This window comes from Xenopus laevis, chromosome 3L (genome assembly GCF_017654675.1).
Source record: "Xenopus laevis strain J_2021 chromosome 3L, Xenopus_laevis_v10.1, whole genome shotgun sequence".
In the NCBI taxonomy this organism is placed as follows: Eukaryota; Metazoa; Chordata; class Amphibia; order Anura; family Pipidae; genus Xenopus; species Xenopus laevis.
The window spans coordinates 80,241,879-80,262,490 of record NC_054375.1 but is presented as its reverse complement, the minus strand read 5'-3'; the positions used below and the strand labels follow the sequence as shown (position 1 = coordinate 80,262,490).

The 20,612-nt window shown below is 35.6% G+C and overlaps 1 protein-coding gene across 4 annotated transcripts in view; it reads left to right on the top strand.

The window, feature by feature from the left end:
* LOC108711168 (TBC1 domain family member 22A) overlaps positions 1-20,612 on the top strand; it is a 297,560-nt gene that overhangs the window by 181,342 nt on the left and 95,606 nt on the right. For all 4 annotated transcript variants that reach the window (XM_018252619.2, XM_041586439.1, XM_041586438.1 and 1 more), the window contains exon 11: positions 20,387-20,514. In XM_018252619.2, the coding sequence (XP_018108108.1) occupies positions 20,387-20,514 (128 nt within the window). The remainder of the gene's footprint in view (positions 1-20,386; positions 20,515-20,612) is intronic.

The window sequence follows — 20,612 nt, the reverse complement described above, 5'->3', positions numbered from 1 at the left end:
CTCTATGGGGCAAATTCACTAAGATGCGAAGTTGCGCCAGGCGCAACTTCGCCGCACTTCGCCAGGCATGGTTTCGCCAGGGCTCCGCAAATTCACTAAAATCCGAAGTTGCGCACAGGGGTAGCGTAAGGTTGCGAAGTTGCGCTAGCGTTGATTCGCTATATAAAGCGAAGTTACGCTAGCGAAGACTAATTTGCATACGGCGCGAAATTCAAATTTCAATGGAGGAACACGTATCTGCACTACAATGCCTAGAAAACCTTCAAATCAGCAAATAAAAATTTTATTTTGCCCTACACATGTGCCCACTGTCTCGATAAGTTGCCATGAGTCAGGAAATGTAGGGGGGAGGAAGGGGAGCCCCAAAAATGTTTTGATCTTTTTCAGCCTATCAGCCATCATGTAGAAAACACGCCAGCGTTTTTTGGGACTTAGAAAAAAAATTTACTTTTTTTTAAACAATCCCTATCTACTCTATTGCGCTTCGCCAGGTCTGAGGTGGCGAAGGCAGTCTAGCGTAAAAGGTAGCGTTCAGTACACTGCGCAAATTAGTGAATTTGCGTAGTTTCGTCGCTAGCGAAGATTCGCCTGGCGTAAGGTTGCGAAGTAACACTAGCGAAACTACGCCAGCGTTCGTTAGTGAATTTGCGCAGTAGCGAAAATGCCAAACGCTAGCGAATTAACGCTAGCGTTCGGCGCTTCGCGGCTTAGTGAATTTGCCCCTATGAGTTGGTTCTTGCTCTCATGCCTGTAGAACAGGATTATATATACACAAAAAAAACTCACACTTCACAACTGTTTAAAATTAGCATTATCCTAAAACAAACCTTTAGATTTTTCTGAGCCTATTCACTTGTGCAAATATAACTACTTGAAACAGGGCCTTCTATAATTAGTTTCCGGTTAAATGTTCAATAATAACCATTACATTTATTAATGAGCAACAATTATTTCAAAATACGTAAAGGCTTAGTAGTATTTTCTTTATGGCAGCTCAATATCTTTTTCATCAATATAGAACATGACTTTTGCAACTTGACATTGTAAAATTAATCCTTGAAGAAAACAATGATAAAAAGATGCTTCAGATTTTTTATTCTATCCATATAATTGTATAGTTGTATGTCAACTACAGATTATTCTTCTGCATTTTCCTTGTATATCTAGGACAGGAAAGTTAAGTTATATTATAACCTTAACTTCTTCACCCTCTATCCTTTTTCAGTATCTCCTTTTGTATCAGCTTATTATAGTCGTTGACTTTGTTTTCTTTTAATACATTTCGTGTATCAAGTAATAAACAGTAAGTTTTAGAGACTTATTTAATGTTAAAGTAGAACTAAAACTGAACAAAGAAGTAAAATAAAAATGCTACATTGTTATGTTTAGGGTTCTATACCAGCCCAAGGCAACCATGGTCCATTATCAGTGAAGATCTGTTGTTCTCTGCTTCCATGCACATGCTCTGTTTTGCCATCAGTTACTGAGTTTAGGAACCAACTCACAGTGTACAGTTTGGGGTCTATTTATAATGTTGTATAAAAAGTGGAGGGAAACATTACTTGTGATGTTGCTGATAGCAACCAATCAGATCTTTGCTTTTGTTTTCTAACTGTTGAAATCTAATTGCTGATTGGTTGCTCTGGGCTACCAGTAATGCTTTACTCCACTTTTTACACAGGATGATAAATAGGTCCAATATATGTAAATTTTAAAAGTCAAGACTAGTGCTAAGAGAATTTATTTGCCAGCCATAGATTCATGGCAAAATTCTGAATTTTGCCATGTGCAAACTTTTTTGCGAAACTGCGGCAAACATTTGCAGTAAAAAAAAACACCCATAAGAAGAAATGCCCATTGACTTTAATACATTAGGACAAAAAAGGTCGCCATAAGAAAAAACGCCCACTGACTTTAATGCATTAGGACAAAAAAAAATCTCCATAACAAAAAACACCCATTGACTTTAATGGATTTGGAGCAAGAAAAATTGGCACGCGTATAACAATTGTTGCACATAAAAATGCCCATTGACTCCAATGCATTTTGTAAAATGTTGCTGTTTTCGTGATATTTTTTAGGCAAAACATTACTCATCACTAGTCAAGAAACACTGCTCATCACTAGTCAAGACATAAGGCCTATTAGTAATGAATTAACATTCTCATTACAGTGCATTCTGTATCAGAATTTAATAATCAAACCTGTAGAATCATCTTATATGACAGGCAGTCTTAATTTAAAGCTTGATAATTTGCAACAGCCCCTAAACTTTGCTTCTCAACAGCTGCCCTGTATATGTGAGTATAACACTCCTTACAAAATTCAAACTGGTGAGCTTCTGTGGACAACTTTGAAGGCCTGGATCATTATTATTATAGAGGTGCTGAACCTTTAGGCTGATGCAATAAGTTCAGTATAAAAAATACAGCATTTCTAGCCATAATCAAATCATCCGGAAACCTGTTATCCAGAAAGCTAAATTACAGGAAGGCCATTTCTCGTAGGCTTAATTTTATCCAAATAATTTTTAAAAATTATTCTTGATCCAAACAAAGATGTAATTAATCCTTATTGGAGGCAAAAGAAGCATTATTTGGTTTATTTGAGTTAAAATAGATTTTTTTTTAGCAGACTTAAGGTATGCAGTTCCCATACCTGTATAATATAAAATTATTGTCTGAATCCTTTCTTCCTAGTTAGGATTCAGATGGATAACAATGCTCACCACTTTAAAAGCATGTTCTGGGGTAAACAGGTGTGCTCTTTCCCTATACAAAATATATCTGGATGCCTTTTAGCTTTGAAGAGTCCTGGGGAGTGAAGGCACCCTGTAAAACAAGTAAGTGGTGTGCTGAAGATTTATTGCATGGGTAATTCAAATCCCCATTTATAAGACCAGTGCCCCCCCCCCTCCACTCTACACCTTAGTGGAAAAAATGGAAATTCAGCTCTTAAAGTTACAGAGGCAGCTTTTTGCCACCCCTGCTAACTATCCGCTCTCTGCCACTTGAAGCAAGGTTTTCACCTTACCTTATGGCCCTGTATATGACTTGACTCGTCCTTGCAGTTCATATACAAGATCTTTGTATATGGCATTCTGAATCGAGAAAGCCAATTGAATGACTACCTAAGAGGAAAAATTTAGCAAGTCTAGTTGGTTTGACTTATTATTATAAATATTGATACTCTGAAGTAAATGAAATCTGAGTAGAAAAATTGATTTGGGAACTTGAGAGATAAGGTATAAGGTAGGTTGGTAATGTTATATCCCAGGTAAATGGAAAAACTTCTATATTAATATTAGTTTGCATATTACCTCATGCATGTTCGTCTATATTTCATGCATAAAACCACCATATCAACATATTATTCTTGATATTTTAATTTATGTATTATTTCAGTTTATTATATTTCAGCACTTTCTATTTTCCATGTTAGCTACGCAAAGAGATTCAAATAACTTTTATTGAAAGCTGCTGAAGTCAAGCAAGTATAATTATGTTTTTAAGATATACACAGTTCAGTGATGCAGGGAACCGGTTTTAGATACTGTAATCAAAAGTTAAGTCCTTTACAAACAGCCGCTTCTAATGCATGGATGCTCTGATTGTCATTTGTTGATGTAATGATTGGCATATTGGGCTTTATTTATCTGTATTCCATATGGGGGAAGGAAGATGATTATTTTATTCAATTGATTTAACAGTGTTATACAAATACTGGCACACACACACACACTCACACTCTCACTTAAAATGATTATATATTAGTCAAATAAGAAAACAGAATACATTTAATATACAGTAGGTACAATGTAGGCTTTATCATTTTATATTTTTCATCCAAGACTATAAAGATTTTTTTGCTGAGCTTCAAAAGTGCTGCTTCTTTGAAACCTATAGCAATTTCTGAATTAAATGACCGTTTCCATTTGTCTGCTGATTTCTATTAACAACAATTCATATAATGCTCTGCTGATAAAAAAAAATGATTTTGGAAAGCAAAGCATATTTACAAGCAAAACAAATGAAATAGATTAGAACAGCATGTGTACAAACATACATGCTTTAAACAGCTACATTTATATTTTTGTAAACTTGGTACAAATTATTACATTCTAAATATCACAATATATAATTCCAAGTAGAACTATGACCCAAATAGCCAAATACCTTATTTGTTAAAAAGCATTTGTGGTGGTATGTGTGTGTGGGTTTACTTTTGGTACTTTGTAACAAACTACTTGTTAAAACTGGTTAAATATATTTAAAAATGTTACTAAATTAATATTTTATAATGTATGGTAAGTTATTTTCAAGGGGTACTGACCCTTTAACTTTATTGCACATTCCCAGGCCAGTAGACTAAATTACAGATCTGAACATGTCTTTGTTAATTAATTACCTGATCTTGATTTACTAATAAATCTGTTGGTCTGTCTGTCTGAAAACGTGCAAACTTCTTTATTAATAAAATCATTAACTGGGTTGTCTACTGGGTATGATTTGTGATTTATCAAAAGTGACTTCTTGTACAGATTAGTTTCAGTAACCCGATGAGTTAAATATAAACCTTTCATTCATGCTCAATCACAAGCATAAAACAAATATAATTGTAGACTTATTTGTGGCAAGCATTTTTTTTTTTTTTTAATTTATTTATTTATTTATTTTTTTACTAAGGTTATTTTTACATTTTGATCCATGTTTTAGTGTTTTAGAAGTCTTATTAATGTATGAACTATAATCTATAATAATATAATAATAATAATGGATTATAAGTAATCCAATCTAGTAATGGATTGTAAATCATCATATATATATATATGATATAGGGAGCACACCTCAATATAAATGGATAATCTTGGGTGCCTGTGCAGAAGCATGTAGGTTGCTTGTTGGAAAAGATGGCACTCACAAATTTTTTGTAAGCAATGAATAGTTCAATCAAGGTTTCTTGATCTGGCGTTTCAGACCTCCCTGAAAGGTCCCTGTGAGGGTCCAAAACAGACTATTTATTGCTTAAAACATTCCTGTGAGTGCTTTCCACATAATGGATCTTTCTGTAGTTTGGATCTTCATAAAAAAAACTTAGAAATTCGACCATCGAATTGAAAAACTTCGAATTCAAATATCAAATTCAAAGTTTTTTCCACCGAATTTGCCAATCCTATGGTCAAATAAAAATCGTTTGATCGAACGATTAAATCAAACGATTTTAGCGTACGATCTAAGGATTTTTATTCGATGTGTAAAGACTTAGAAAAAGTTTGTAGAAGGTCCCTATAGGCTAACATAGCACTTTGGCAGGTTTAAGTTGGCGAAGTATTGAAGTCAAAGTTTTTTTAAAAAGACAGTACTTAGATTATCGAATGGCCGAATATTCGAACGATTTTTACTTCTACTTTGAATTTCAAATTTTTATACTTCGAAAATTCTGTCAAATTCACTTCGACCGTTGATAAATCTGCCCCTAAATCTGCTAGAATATCATGTAAAATATTAATTCATTAAAAAAGGCTGGTTCTGCTTCTTATAAGGATTAATTCTATTTTAGTTGGGATCAAGTACAAGATATTTTTTTTTTTATTACAGAGAAAAAGGAAATAATTGTTTTAAATTTTGATTATATTAGGATACATTATTAGGCAAAGTGCTTTGAGAGTGATAGGACTCAAGTATAAACATAGTTAAGAGTCTGTTGCACTTAAGATATTTTTTCAATACCTGATTTGATGTAATTTATAAATTGCTTTGATATAAACAGGGAAATACAGAGAAACTGGAGTTTAATAATGTTTGTTAATTCAGCTTTTTTTTATAGTTTCTGCTTAATTAAAGCCTGTTTCTGATAAAGCATGATAAAGAAAATTGCTGGTGTTACTGAAGGAAAGAGGCAGCTAACAGGTGCCATGCAAAGCATATCCAGATTTACATACAATATCTATCTATCTATCTAATCAATCATTAAAGGAAAAGTTTAGTGTGAAAATAAAAACTGGATAATTAGCCTGTGCAAAAAAAAAAAAAAATGTTTCTTATGTAATTAGTCTATAGAGGCTGGAGTGAGCGGATGTCTAACATAATGGCCAGAACCCTGCTTTTTCTCTGAGTCAGTCAGCAATTGTAAGGGGGGCCCACATGGTACACCGTTTTTCAGTTTGCAGTTGATCCTTAGCATGCAGGTCAGATTCAAAAGCAAATGGTTATGACCCATGTGGCCCCCTTCAAGTCACTGATTGGTTACTGCCTGGTAACCAAACAGTGGAAACCAAGAGATCTGCAAAGCAGGAAGTAATGTTCTGGCTATTATGTTAGAGATCCAGTCACTCCAGCCTTTATAGATGACATTTTTGGCTAACTAACTATACTGAAAACATTTTTTATTTTACACAGCCGATTTATCCAGTTTTTATTTTTATACTGAACAATTCCTTTAAAGGTGTGGTTTACCTTTAAGTTAACTTTAGTTATGTTATAGAATGGCCAATTCTAAGCAACTTTTTTGCCTTTGTCTTCTGACTCTTTTCAGCTTCAAATGGGACTCAATGACCCAAATCCAAATACTCTGTAAGACTACAAATGCTATGTAACTATGTAACTATCTTTTTATTCAGGCCCCCTCCTATTCATGTTCCAGTCTCTCATTTAAATGAATGCATGATTGCTAGGATAATTTGAATTCTAGCAACCAGATAGCTGAAATAGCAAACGTTAAAACTGCTGAATAAAAGGCTAAATACTGTAACTCAAAAGCAAATAAGAAAAAGTGAAAACCAATTGCAAATTGTCACTCTCTATTGTCACTTTATACAATACCTTGAGCAAGTTTGCAAAAAGTTTTAGCTGGTATAATTGCCCTCTGGTAAGGTGTAAAATCAGGTATCTTATTCCCTTGCTCCCATCCACAGCAATCAATTCTTAGCAATCACATATATCTGTGCTTCCTGGTATCTGTTCCCTTACATACTTTCTTTGCATAAGGTTGCACCCCTTTTATACCACATTTAGGGTAGGGACACACTGGACGATTTGTCGCCAACGTTTTTAAAAAGCAAATCGCGGCGACATATCGCTCGTTTTGTCTCTGAACAAAAACAAATGAAAGACGCCAGCTCCTGTGCCCACAGCGCGTTTGTGAATCGCCTGTAGCTCCAAAACGCACTGTGACCCTTTTCCGAGCGATTTATCAGAAATAGCATGTACTTAGAAAAGCACTGAAATCTCCTAGACACGCACACACATACAGATAAGTAGCAGTAATTGTATTCAAATTACAATGCGAACGCAATGACGCAAGAACGCAAGCACGTAAAGACGCCAGGTTACAGCGGGAAGCACAAACCGTTTCCGGTTTGGGTGGAGCACGTACCCCACAGAATAATGGGATACAAATCGCTCTGTGCCAATAGTCGCTGTGAATCGTCTGTTCAAAAAAGACGATCGTCTTGTCGCCGCGATTTACTTTTTTAAAACGTTGGCGACAAATTGTCCAGTGTGTCCTTACCCTTAGTTTTGGTTTTGGGATTTTTACTATTAGATTTAAACAACCCCGTTTATTCAGGTTAATTTGTTCTTGTATTTGTAATAGATTAACTTTCTCCCAAAATTCTGTTTTTTATTTCGGATTTTTATCTACATTTTGCATTATCCATTCTTTCTTCAATTTTATCATTACGCCTAGACCTTCCTGATGAAAGTCAGCAGCCATAGCAGTATTATATCTCTGCATATCAGTGGCCTTTAAAGTAGGTTGGCACAAAAGAAGTGGTTATTGAAAAAGAACCTTGTCAAAGCACTTGCCAAATAGCATACTAGCAACCTAGTTAGAATGTGAAAACATGTTTTGTGGTAAGATAATATCAAGACAAGAGTTTTTTGGCCAAGGATTAGAGTGATAATGTTGGGTAAAACTTTTTTTAAAAAGTGAAAATAAAAAAATACAGTAGCATTATGCTGTGGGTTTGTTTTTCATCAAAAGGGCATATGCATCTTGTTAAAATAGAATGAGGAATGAATACTGCAACCAAAAATTTTGTTTATTTTTCAAGTTACAATAAAACTATTTTGAATCTTCAAAGTGTTAAGCATGATAATAAATCAAATAAAAAAGTTCCTATTAAATCCCTATTCAATCCATTTCACGTGTAACACAACAAAGTATGGAAAAGTTCAGTGGGGATGAATACTCTAAATGTGCACTGTATTTGTTCTATTTACTAAACATAATTATATAAGAGGTATTTTTTAACAATTCTGTTGAGTTCTTTTTGCACATTTTAAAAGCATTGTAATGTTGCAGCTTGATTTGTGTGGAATAGCTGGGCAAAAAATCACAAATAATCACAAATAGTTTTCTAAACCAACAACCTTTTAGACCCAGCGTTTTTATATAAGTGATATTTATTAATTCATCCGTATCCTGCAAGCTCTGACACATTCAGCTATTTGCTTCTTGATGTGTGTCCCTTCGCTGTTCAGCCCCATGCTTCCGTGCTTTCGCAGGACTCATTTCAGGTACAACTGCCAGCTAAAAACTGTAATCGATGCACAGATAATAAATCTGAAGATATAGTGTGTTTTTCCTGTATATTTTTACTTGCATGCACATGCATACGATAGCAAGAGTCACACAATTCTCATTACAGCATACCTCCCAACATTTTTGAAATCAAAAGAGGGACAAAAAGTTGTGCCGTGCCTAGTGCGGCAAAATATTTTGGCCATGCCCATTTTTGTGGCCACACCCCCTAATTACCATGTTTATCAATGCAATGCACTAATGACACTTACAAGCTGCTGGGGGGTATGCTATAGCAAGGCATAGTAATAAACAAAAGGCAGGAGATGCAGAGTAACTAGGGCAGGGAGAGTATTGTCCTTTGCTTCCAAGGATGAGTTTAGCCTTGCAGCAATTAACAGGGGGTAGCAGGTCACCAGCCAGCCCTCCACTTCTTAACATCCGGAGGAAATGGCGAGTCCCTGCAATAAACACCAGAAGAGTGGACAGATACCTGTAAAATGGTGCATCTATTTGCATGGCAGACTGGCAACAAAAACATCCATTCATATTTAGGGGGGAGCGTGTTATATGGGCAGGGTGCGGTGGGACTGATGGGGAGAGAATCGGGGGCAGCATGAATGCAATAGACCCCTTTATCCACACGTCGTATGCAGGAGACCCAGGGCAGAACAAAGAGCGCCTCACTCAATGGGATCCTCACATGTCTGGGCATATCCCCCCTCCCCTTCACTGGACATTATGGAAGGGTCCTACTCGGAGTCTAGTACACGATTCCTTGCACCAAGTCGCACCATAGTGACAATAAAGTGATAGTCTAAGCAGCGGGAAACCGCCGGGCCAGTTAATTAAAGGCACAGTCAACTGTAACAATTAAGCTAAAGTCCACACATACAGACACACACAGTGACACGCACACATACAGACACACACAGTGACACACACGCACACATACAGACGCACACATACACATACAGACACACACAGTGACACATATACAGACAGAAACACATATACAGACACACACAGTGACACATATACAGACACAACTCACACACTCGATCTGTAACTGACACAGTAGAGTTGCTCGGCTGCAGCCTCCCTAAATCCACCCCTCCCCCAAGCCAAGCAGTTACTCACAGTGCACGCACAGTTCCAGCACACACGCATAGCATGTAACAGGCATTTCCCTCCGTGATGAACAGCCCAGGTTTGGCAGCAGTGTAGAAGGGGGATGGAGCCATACTTCCAGTTCCACACTTGTTTAACGGCACCCCTCTCCCTCCGCATGCACGCACGCACGCACTACACTAAACTCCAGTCACGGGGGAGGGCGGAGTTTAGGACTTTTCACATGCCTCTCAGACTGTACACTGTAGGTTCCATCCCCCAATGACACAGCATGGTTAGAAACTTTTTTTTTTTTTTTCTGGCTGCTGAAGTACTTTGCGGGACTTTTAAGGTACAATGGCGGGACAGTGGGTTGAGCTGTCAAAAGCGGGACTGTCCCACTCAAAACAGGACAGTTGTGAGGTATGTACAGGTATTGAGAGATATAGTGGAGAACACATATGCAATTTGCATTAACTATATGTACATTCTCTCATTTACATACTGTCACCAAAAAAATTTTTCACATTAATTAAAAAATATTTTTTGCAAAGCCTTGAAACATAAAATTATTTTTAGACTGTAAATTATATAAAAGGATAATATGCTGATTGCCTCACTATTCATTCCCCACACTTTATTCTTGTTCACCCAACTTTTGGTGGTATGTCTTTTTTTAGTAAGTGATTACTAAAATGACCAGGTTGTTTGGCTAGAATCAAGTCAAACCACATGTGGGGTATGCTAAAAAGCATGGAAGTGACCAGGTTATAATATAGGAAAAGTTTTTGTGGTCAGATGAGTGCAGGGTTGTGCCTTTTCATCAGTTAGTGTCATTTTAAGTTTCACTCTAATACTGCCCACACCTTTAAAAAACAAAAGTGACATATAATGGTGGTAACATCATGTTGTGGGGCTATTTTCCAGCATTTTTTTTTTAAATGGTGAAAAGTATGACTTTTTTTAAAATTGCAAAACAACAAAAGGCTCTAGGTTTCATATGGTTTGACCTTTATTTGGAGATCTTTTTTAGCTGTAAGAAGCTTTTCAGGCTCTTTGGTCTATTTGTGAATGGCTAATGTTCCCCGCTCATAGTTATATAGTTACATAGTTAAGTTGGGTTGAAAAAAGACAAAAGTCCATAAAGTTTAACTCCTCTAACGAAACCCAGAGACTATCCATACACTCACATAAACTATATATACACACCAATATCTATACTAATTGTAGATTAGGCTATGATATTATGCTTGTCCAAGAATCATACAAGCATTAACAAAATCAGCCATCACAACATAATCCGGCAGTGCATTCCACAACCTCACTGCCTTCACCATAAAGAGCTTATTCTGCTTCAGGTGAAAGTTCTGTTCCTCTAGTCTAAAGGGGTGGCCTCTGGTACGGTGATCCTCTTTATGGGAGAAAAGGTCCCCCACTTTCTGTCTATAATGTCTTCTAATGTATTTGTAAAGAGTAATCATGTCGTTTCGCAAGAGTCTTTTTTCCAGAAAGAACAACCCAAACCTTGACAGTCTACTCTCATTATTTCAGTGGAAGGTGCACACCGTCAGTTGTTAATCTTTGATTAGAAGGCTGTTAGTATGTAATTCCCCTGGATACTCCGTCCTGATATCCATAAATCATGTAACTGTATCAGAGAAGGTGGGAAAACATACAGCAGGCAGAATAACTGCTAATACGTTTTTATTTTATGTCCACACGACAAGTGTGACAGTGTCAAGTGTGACAGTCTGATACTCTCATTATTTGTTTTCCATCCCTCTAACCAGTTTAGTTGCATGTCTCTGCACTCTCTCCAGCTGATTTATATCCCTCTCAAGGACTGGAGCCCAAAAGTGCACTGCATACTTTTAAAAAAAAAAAAAACATTTTCCGGTTAAAAAAAAAACTTGATTTTTTTTGGAGATTTATTATAACCTGAAGATACCTCAAATTAACTCACAGCGCGAATGTTTTTTAATTTATGAAAAAACTTGAATGAAAAAACTCAAATCCGTGTAGCCTAGGTGAAAAACGCCAAAACTCTAATTAATTGAGTTTTTTCGAAAAAACCTTGAATTGCTTGAATGAATCAAGTTTTCGAGTGAAACCCACGAAAAAAAAAATCTGAACATCATGAAGGCTATGATGGTTGAAGGGACCTCTGCCATTGCCTTCTACATGACCTTGACAGGTTTTAGCTGGAGTATTTTCGGATTTGAGATTTTTCCAGGTTCGGGGTATAATAAATTTCGAAAAATTCTAGGTTTTTTTTAAACCCAAAAATGTGAGTTTTGACTGAAAAATACTGTCCAAACTCGATTTTTTGGGGTAGAAAAAAAGTTTATCTATTAAATAAAAAGAGGATTATGTTGCCACAAATATGGATTCCTGCAGCTTAGTTAGGATCTAGTACCGTAAATTGGAAAGTGTTTAGATTTCTTCTGGTTTAAATGAATTACAATTTCGCCACTGGTGATTTTGCGGTATGTCATAGGCTTAATGTTGCTACTTTCCAGCATTTAATGGCGGCCATCTGCTTCTACTTAAAATGATAGTTGTGGCATCTCAAATTGTTTCAAATAAATGATTTCTATTGATGTTAAAGAAAAACTGTTCTGCTTAGAAAATTACCTTGTTTAGGAAATAACAAATGAGTGCATATTGCCACCAAGGGAATCTGACACAAACATGTCTTGCTAGACATTGTAAATCCTGTTTATAAAAGACTCATCTGGGAGCATGTTTATATGAACATAAATGAAAAATATTGTGAGATGCAAAATATATATGCAAAAAAGTATTGTGATATGTAGATATCTGGCATGGAAGAGAGTATGACAATTAGAGCAAATTATTTATCCTATAAACCACGTGTATCATTGAACATTGTTGTACAATATTTCACTAATCAGAGTAGCTGCTAGTATTTTTGCACTCATTGGGGTTTATTTATAAACACTGGCAAATAGTCATCTGGGCAAGTTACCTCTAGCAACAAATAGCTTTTTTTACTGGCAGCTGCAGGTTAAACAATTAAAGAAAAGATTTGATTGGTTGTCATGGGTTACTGCCCTGGTGCAGATTTGCCTTTTGCCCAGTGTTTATAAATGAGCACTGTAATAACCAAAGCTTGGCAAATCAGCAAATATCATTCTTGCCTCTGGACATCATTTAACTGGCAGAACAGCTATACTCATATGCTTTGGAAATAGAGAAAGACAGCTGTTAACAAACAACAAAAGTATTAAAATACAACATATAATATTATAAATGCATAAATACTGGGTATTATGTCTCAAGATGTAGTAATGCACTGCACTAAAAAGCAAAATAAGATGCTAAAAAAAATCTGACAATGTTTTCCCATCTTGCTGTTAAAACTTCTAAATAAAACACAAATCTAAATTATGATTTATTTTGTTGCCCAACATTTATTTTAAATTAAAATTATTATTACAATTATTTTCCTTTAAAAAAAGAAAAAAAATATTTTGTATGTTTATTATGCACTAGATTGGGTATTCGTTGCAAATTAAAAGATAAATGTCTTGCTGTTCATCCTGCAGGTCAGTGCTAAGAGCATGGGTTGTCACATATATTCTGTGTTGGTATTCCAGATCTCTTAGATTTAATCAGAAAAATAACTAATATCTAAAAGTGGAACTTTTTTCTTTTGTGTTGGCCACCAATGGAAAATAGTTTTTTAGGCACACAAGAAGATGTACAAGGATTTTTTTTAAGTTGAATAAAATAAGGTTTCTTCTAGCTTTAATACAATTGTATTGCTCCCAAATGTATTATTCTTTCAGTTTTCTGAATTCAGCTGTTCTAAAACAGGAACCCTTTACTTTAACAACCATTCAGTGTGAGAATATACAGAACCAAGACTTCTGCCCAGGGCTGTTTCAGTCAAAACATGGCCAAACTAGTTAACACTGTTATATGATTACAATACTGTATTGTATCCTAGCATGAGCATGCTTACATACCGTAAGTAGTTTAACAATATTATTGTTTGGAATGCTTCAAGCATTTTGGACATGGGGAACAAAATGCCTGAAATCTCCAGATGTGCCAATATGCTAAGTATTCCAAAATTTTTTTTAAAAATCTTTAGTTATGCTTTAATGTACACGCTCTTTTTCTGTTTAAATGTTTTTTTTTTGTCATCTGTAGCTATGTGTGTATGCAAAAGCTTTTTTTACCTAAAGTATGTAGTACAGTTTTAATGCATTATTCTATCATTATCTTTTTGTCAGTAAAACAATGCAAATAAGGCATAACTGGCATACTACCAACACACAGAGTTACCGGTATTGGAATTAATGGTCTTATAGTCTAAGAATTGTAGTCCAGACACTTTATCAAAATTAATATAAGCTCATTTCACATTGACTGCCTTTTGGAGAGGGTGAAATAATATTTTAGGTATTCCTGACGCAAGTTAAAAGACCATAATAAGATTAAAAGTTTTTCATTTTAATAACTGCCGCACATTTCTTTTTTGTTATTTATTTTAATACTGACCTTGTTGCTAATAGATACATTTTGGCAAATGTTTTGCATGATATTAACTTGGCACAAGCTTTACCATATCTTGAATAGCAGAAGAAAATAAATAGAGCATTTGACTCTTATTCAGTCTGTATGATATCTTTCCAGAAACAGGAACCTAAACATAGTATTTCCAAGCTTTGGATTGACCCTATCTACATTGTTTAAGATTATTGACAAATTACACACTTAAATCAAGATAGCTCTACTACAAATCTAAATGAAATTATGCAGATGAAAGGCACTTTCCTATTTATTAAAAGCTTAATATCCTCTTTATATACTAATATTTTTCTTTCTTTACTTTGGATAGTTAAATTAAATGTTACCTTTTAATTCAATCAATTTAAAATGTTCTAATAACATATTTTCTTTCATATATTTAACACAGGTCACTACAGTTTCAAGGTAGCAGTGCTGAGCATAAAATATTCTAAACAGCAAGTAAACAGAGAAGTCTTAATAGGAAAATGTAACCATAACTATAATCCTACTAGTAGGCTTAGTAAAGGATACATTTAAATGTATTTTCTTCCATTGCATACTAATTATTAATCCTACCCTTTCTTTGTTCTTTAAAATAATACCTTAGCGGTGACTGAATTGCCAGACAGCTGCAGAGTACACCCTTATTTATAAAACGGATTTTAATATTTGCTACACATGGACAAGTCATCTACAATGCAATGACCGGATATAGCAATTTGAACACACAGAGATAACCATATTGCTCTGATCTGGCAGCCCTCCTAAAGGCTGTTTCATCTGATATGTCAGCGGATTTGTGAGGAGTGCATGCCTGTTTAGTTTGGCCAATAACAAGATTCACACTTTGAATCGGGTCATCAGACAGCTTGGTCTTTTTTTGGTTGATAATAATGATTAGAGATCGATGAACTGCTTCTGTTTTGGGAGAGGGAGGCAACACTTGCACTAGCAACTCTGCGGTGCATCTAGAAAATTACCAAAGTGTGCATGTTGTCGGCTTAACTTGTTTTCACATTTCACAATTTCAAATGTTGTCAATCATATTTCTCCAGCATGACTTTTCCTTGAAATATGCATTATTTTCAGGTAGAGATATAACAATTTTGTTTTCATGATAGTGCATCTTTGAAAGTAAAATAAAGCCTGCAAGTATTTTTCAGTAGTACTTTTTCAGTAAAAATTCTGCACATATCGAATGTTATGTCCTCATGTTTTACTGCTTATGTGAGCACGGATACACACTCACCCCCCAAAATCATCCCTGAATGTAGAGATCAAGTTAAACTTGAAAAAAAAGTTAACATTTTTGTACACTCTATACGAATTATTGTTGTTAATAATGCAAAGGTGAAAAATATGCAGTTGAAATGCTAACTAGGAGTTTGAATGCACATCTGCCAAACATATACTAAGAAATGTTTTTCATGACAGAGTAGGCATAAAAAAGATAATTTGTCTTCTCGGGAGAGCAGAATTGATTCAAGCACTTGGTAATACAACCAAGTAGGAAAGAGGAATTGAAAGGAAACATAATTAACATTTAAAAGCACCTTGGAGACTTAGACCTAGCTTGACATCCGTATTTATTTTACAAAGAAAGTCATATAGGAGAATATAGCTTGCAAATAATTAACTGCTAGGTAGTCATAAATCAAGACAATTTGTTTTTTCACAGTGAAATGCATTAAGCTGTAAAGTAGTCTTTAGGTGACATCAGCAACCTCAGCAACTGTACAGTATGTTTCCCTGGAAAATGTAAACTGTAATTTTACTTCTGTTCATTCTTTAGTTACTAGTCTGCAGCATCTCAACACAACGTTTCCTTAATCCATGTTTCACCTAGAAAAAAAATGGAGTTTCATAATGTGATAGAGTTATGGCTATATTCCTTAAGCGTATACATGATTATTTGGTGTAGGGGCTTCCAGGCATGTGGCCTCTCAAGCAATGACGGGTGAATCTGACCTGTTTCACTTCACCAAAAATTAGCAATACGGGGAAAAATTTGTCAAAATGCATTGGTCTATGGGCTACAATATTTTTTTTTTTGATGCATGACAAATTTTTGAAGAGCGACAATTTTTTTTACCAGTTAGAGACTATGGACATCTTTATTCGCATCACTACTCTCAAGTCTCATGTTTAAAGAGATCTTTTGAAAGAAGAAAGTTTGGGAGAAAGTTGGAGACAAGTAGAGAGGCTGAAATGTATATACCTTTGTGACTTGTTGGAGGAAGTGGCAAAACATGTTTCAGGAAGCATGAAAGTGCAAAGAGGAGAAACACAGGAAAATAAAAACATTCGGTTGTTTCCCAGTTGGGTCAACGTTGATAGAAGAGAATCCACTTCCTTGAGCCTTCTCAATGCCTTGTCAATTTCTAAGCAACTGTAAAATATTAGCACTTAGTAAATGTTAGCACTAGTGCCATGCCCCTGACACTAGTTCCATCCCCTATACTGGGCCTAAATTTATATGCAGCTGATTGAGAAAGCCAGGTGCTAATTGACTAATGAATCAATTAACCGGTGATCCAATGGCAGAGTGTTACAAACACCAGAATCTAGTTTTGGGGCTATAAAAATATCTCTTGCTCACTGAAGTACTGAATCAGAGTAGGCCTAACAGACAAAGTTATTGGGTTAACAGATACAAGCAATGAAATGTGTAGAATTACCAGGATTTAAGCAGTAAACAGGAGTTGCAATAGAGTGGTGTATATAGCAGTATACAGATGAGGAGAATTACCAGGATTTAAGCAGTATACTGTTCATGAGTTGCAATAGAGTGGTGTATATAGCAGTATACAGATGAGGAGAATTACCAGGATTTAAGCAGTATACTGTTCATGAGTTGCAATAGAGTGGTGTATATAGCAGTATACAGATGAGTGGAATTACCAGAATTTAAGCAGTAAACAGGAGTTGCAATAAAGTGGTGTATTTAGCATTATAGTCAACATTATGCAGATAATTATATGTATGGGCTATATTTGCAAAGTTCTGTGCAATAAAATTTATATTAACAAATAGGTGTCTTGTTTTTGCATCTGTTGTAATATACATTTATAATTAGTCTACCTAACCGCTTAAGTAAGCATTTTTTATTCCCAAGGAAGCAGGACGCCATGTTTTGGTGCAAAAATATGACTGTAACATGTTAAAATTGCTGAGAAATATGTTAAACTGTACTTGCTTAAGCTTTTAATATTTTGATATTAGCACTATCATGCCTTATGAATCTTTTGTAATGTTATTAAACTGCTGTATATGTATTTTCTGAAAAATAATTTCATCCTGATAAATGACAATAATTACATTTGCCATTTCATTCATTATGTGCAAATGCTTGTCTCTAGTGAGTTGGAAAATGTTGAACACACACACACACACACTCACTCTCTCTCTCTAGCCACCTTATGTCAGGAGTGGGCACAGGATTACAGTTATGCTGTCATTGACGGTCTACTGATTTGAACCCAGCTCTTGCAGTCATTTGGAGCAGAGGAGATCTTCTCTGTGGATACCTGATGTTTCACTTCCCTGTTCTTGGTTAAATCAGTTTCTTCACCCAGTGTTATATCATCCTGTTTTCTTAGCTATCTGGCCTGTTGCCTGCCTAGCTCTGTTCTCCAATTACAATATTCTGTTGATATATTGTGATGCCCAATTTAAGGTAGATGGAAGCACTAGAGGGGCACATGCATCCTTCATCATCCTCTTATGAACATAGGCAAAGCTGTATGCAAAGGGGAGGCTGCATTTCAAGTCAGGTCAGGTTTATTGTCATCTCAACTGTATACAAGTACACAGTAAGACTAAAATAGGCATTTAGCCTGAAGGCAGGGTGAATATTTATAAACATGCCCCAAAATGTATGCCATTTGTGATACTTGTGCTTTAAACAGTAACAAATTCAATTTGACACTATGTATAATTACCCCTGCATTTATGGAGGCTGGGGGCTTCTGTAAATCTGTTGCTCTGTCAACATTGTAGTGAATGTCAACATTTGAATTTTAGCTCTTCCTCAAACTTGAAACTTCCCATGGGAGATATACAATGTAATATAAATAACTCTGGGAACATTCTGTTTATTTTAAACAAGTTTAGCTACTGCATTACTTTTATTTGCCGGCTGCATGCTTGATTAATTAACAACTGCTTTATGTACAATTTTGTAAAATAGATACTTTTTTTGTAAAGGTATGATTTAGAGTAGTACTATGAGAAACAATGTATTAGTACATGTACTAATGAATTCCCCATCTTAATCACTCTTTATATATTCTTGTGGTTGACCTATTAGACCACCAAATGGCCACTTACAAATTAAACCAATATAATATGTCTTACTTTTGTTTCATATTGTGCTAAACATACATATTGTATATCACAGTAAAATGTTTTATACATTTCCCTTTACAAAACACTGAGGTATGAAAGAAATGGCAAAGACTCAGTTATTGTACTTTAAACCACAAATCATACCAGTGCATTTGCAGTGGCAAACGTCCACTGACACATTTCAACCATTCTTAAAGGGAAATGATACTCCTAAACAGTGCAGGTCTCTAGGCTTTGGGGCCTCTGGCTTGCTTGAGGCACTGCAATCACACGCAAACTGAGAGCACACATACTGTACATGCTAAGTTACATCTACCAATGAACAGAAAGCGAGCAAACAGAACATCAACAAATATAAAAGGGAAATATTTACTAACATATATGTATTTCCCAATTTGTTGTCATGTATCAGTATTTAAATTATCTATTGCTTAAGTTTTTGTCCAGATACAGTTTTACTTTGAAACTGGATTAGCAGTAAATTATACTTTCTAAATGTTTGCTGTGAGTAGGGATGTAGCGAACCGCCGATAATGTGTTCGCGAACGCCGTTCGCGAACACCGGCAAAAATTTCGAACAGTTCGCGAACAGTTCGCGAACTTCGAACATCCGAAAATCGTTCGATTCGAACGATCGAAGGATTTTAATCGTTCGATCGAACGATTTTCGTTCGAATCGAACGAAAATCGTTCGATTTTAGCGATCGAATGGTCGAACGATTTTGACGCGAACGCCTATTGGCGAACGTCGCGCGACGTTCGCGAACTTGCGGCGGACGCGAACAGCCGATGTTCGCGCGAACAAGTTCGCGAACAGTCCGCGACATCCCTAGCTGTGAGTTATGAAATGTAGAACAAGCTTTTATTTGTTATTACATCATCTTATATGAACAGTTGTACTGCATTCTAAGAAAATAATACTTAACAGATTTTCATATCATAACATTCATGAATTTTTCTCCACAATGTTTTGACTTCCACTTAAAAGGTAACATTGCTAGACACACGCAGATGCAGTTTCATATGTACTGACCTATTATGCTATTGAACTATGATGGGGAAAAGCTCCAATGTACTCAATTTGTTTTCTTAGGAAATGCAATGTAGTAGTGGTTTAATAGAATGTAATGTATTATATTAAAGGAGAAGTTGGGCACTGGAGGTTATAATTGCGTACCTAACACCCCAGGCCAGTGCTTCTGTTTGCTAAAAAGAGCCCTAGCACAGATATTTCTGTAGAAGCACCATATGGAGAACTATTACACATCCTAATTCTTCTAAAGAAGCCAAAGAAGATAGCGTCAAGTAGCTCCTTCAGAAGTACTCCAAGCCAGTAAATTTTTACACAAACAAGAGCATCGACCTGGGGTATCAGATAAATCACTGTAACCACTGTGGTGTGCCTAATATTTTGTCACCCAACAATGATTATACAGGTACATTTCAGAGATTAGAAATGTGTTCTAGAATTAGAAGTGTGTTTTAGTTATACTACTTTGTTCCTGTGAATTGTAGACAAAAAAATTTAGTAAAATTGATGTTTAAGATGAAGTTAATGTGCATGCAATAAATCCATAATGTTTTGATTTGGCAACAATACTGGACCTTAATAACCACAGATGACAAAATGGCATGCCTGTGAACAATACAGTGTCAAATCCACCTGTTCAGTAATCTAAAGTCACAGGAAATGTATGGGGGATTGGATTTGGCAAATACTAAGGATTTCATGAATCTCAATTAAGTGCTGGGACTTGATATTGGGATTCCTTTTTGATTTGCAATATGATATAAGCAGAACTTTAAGAAATATTTTAAAATGCTACTGGCATAGCATCACTGTATGTTTCATTCTCACTTTTAGATCAAGTACACAAACACTTACAGCAATATGAGGTTGAATATCTTCAATTTGCTTTCCGCTGGATGAACAATCTTCTAATGAGAGAACTACCCCTCCGGTGCACCATCAGGCTATGGGACACATATCAGGTGAGTTCATCTCACAGACTACTTTTTTTCATTTATTGGTGTGAGCTAATATCTGCTATTAAGTTTTCTGCAAATCTTTCTTTTCCTTGGCAAACTAC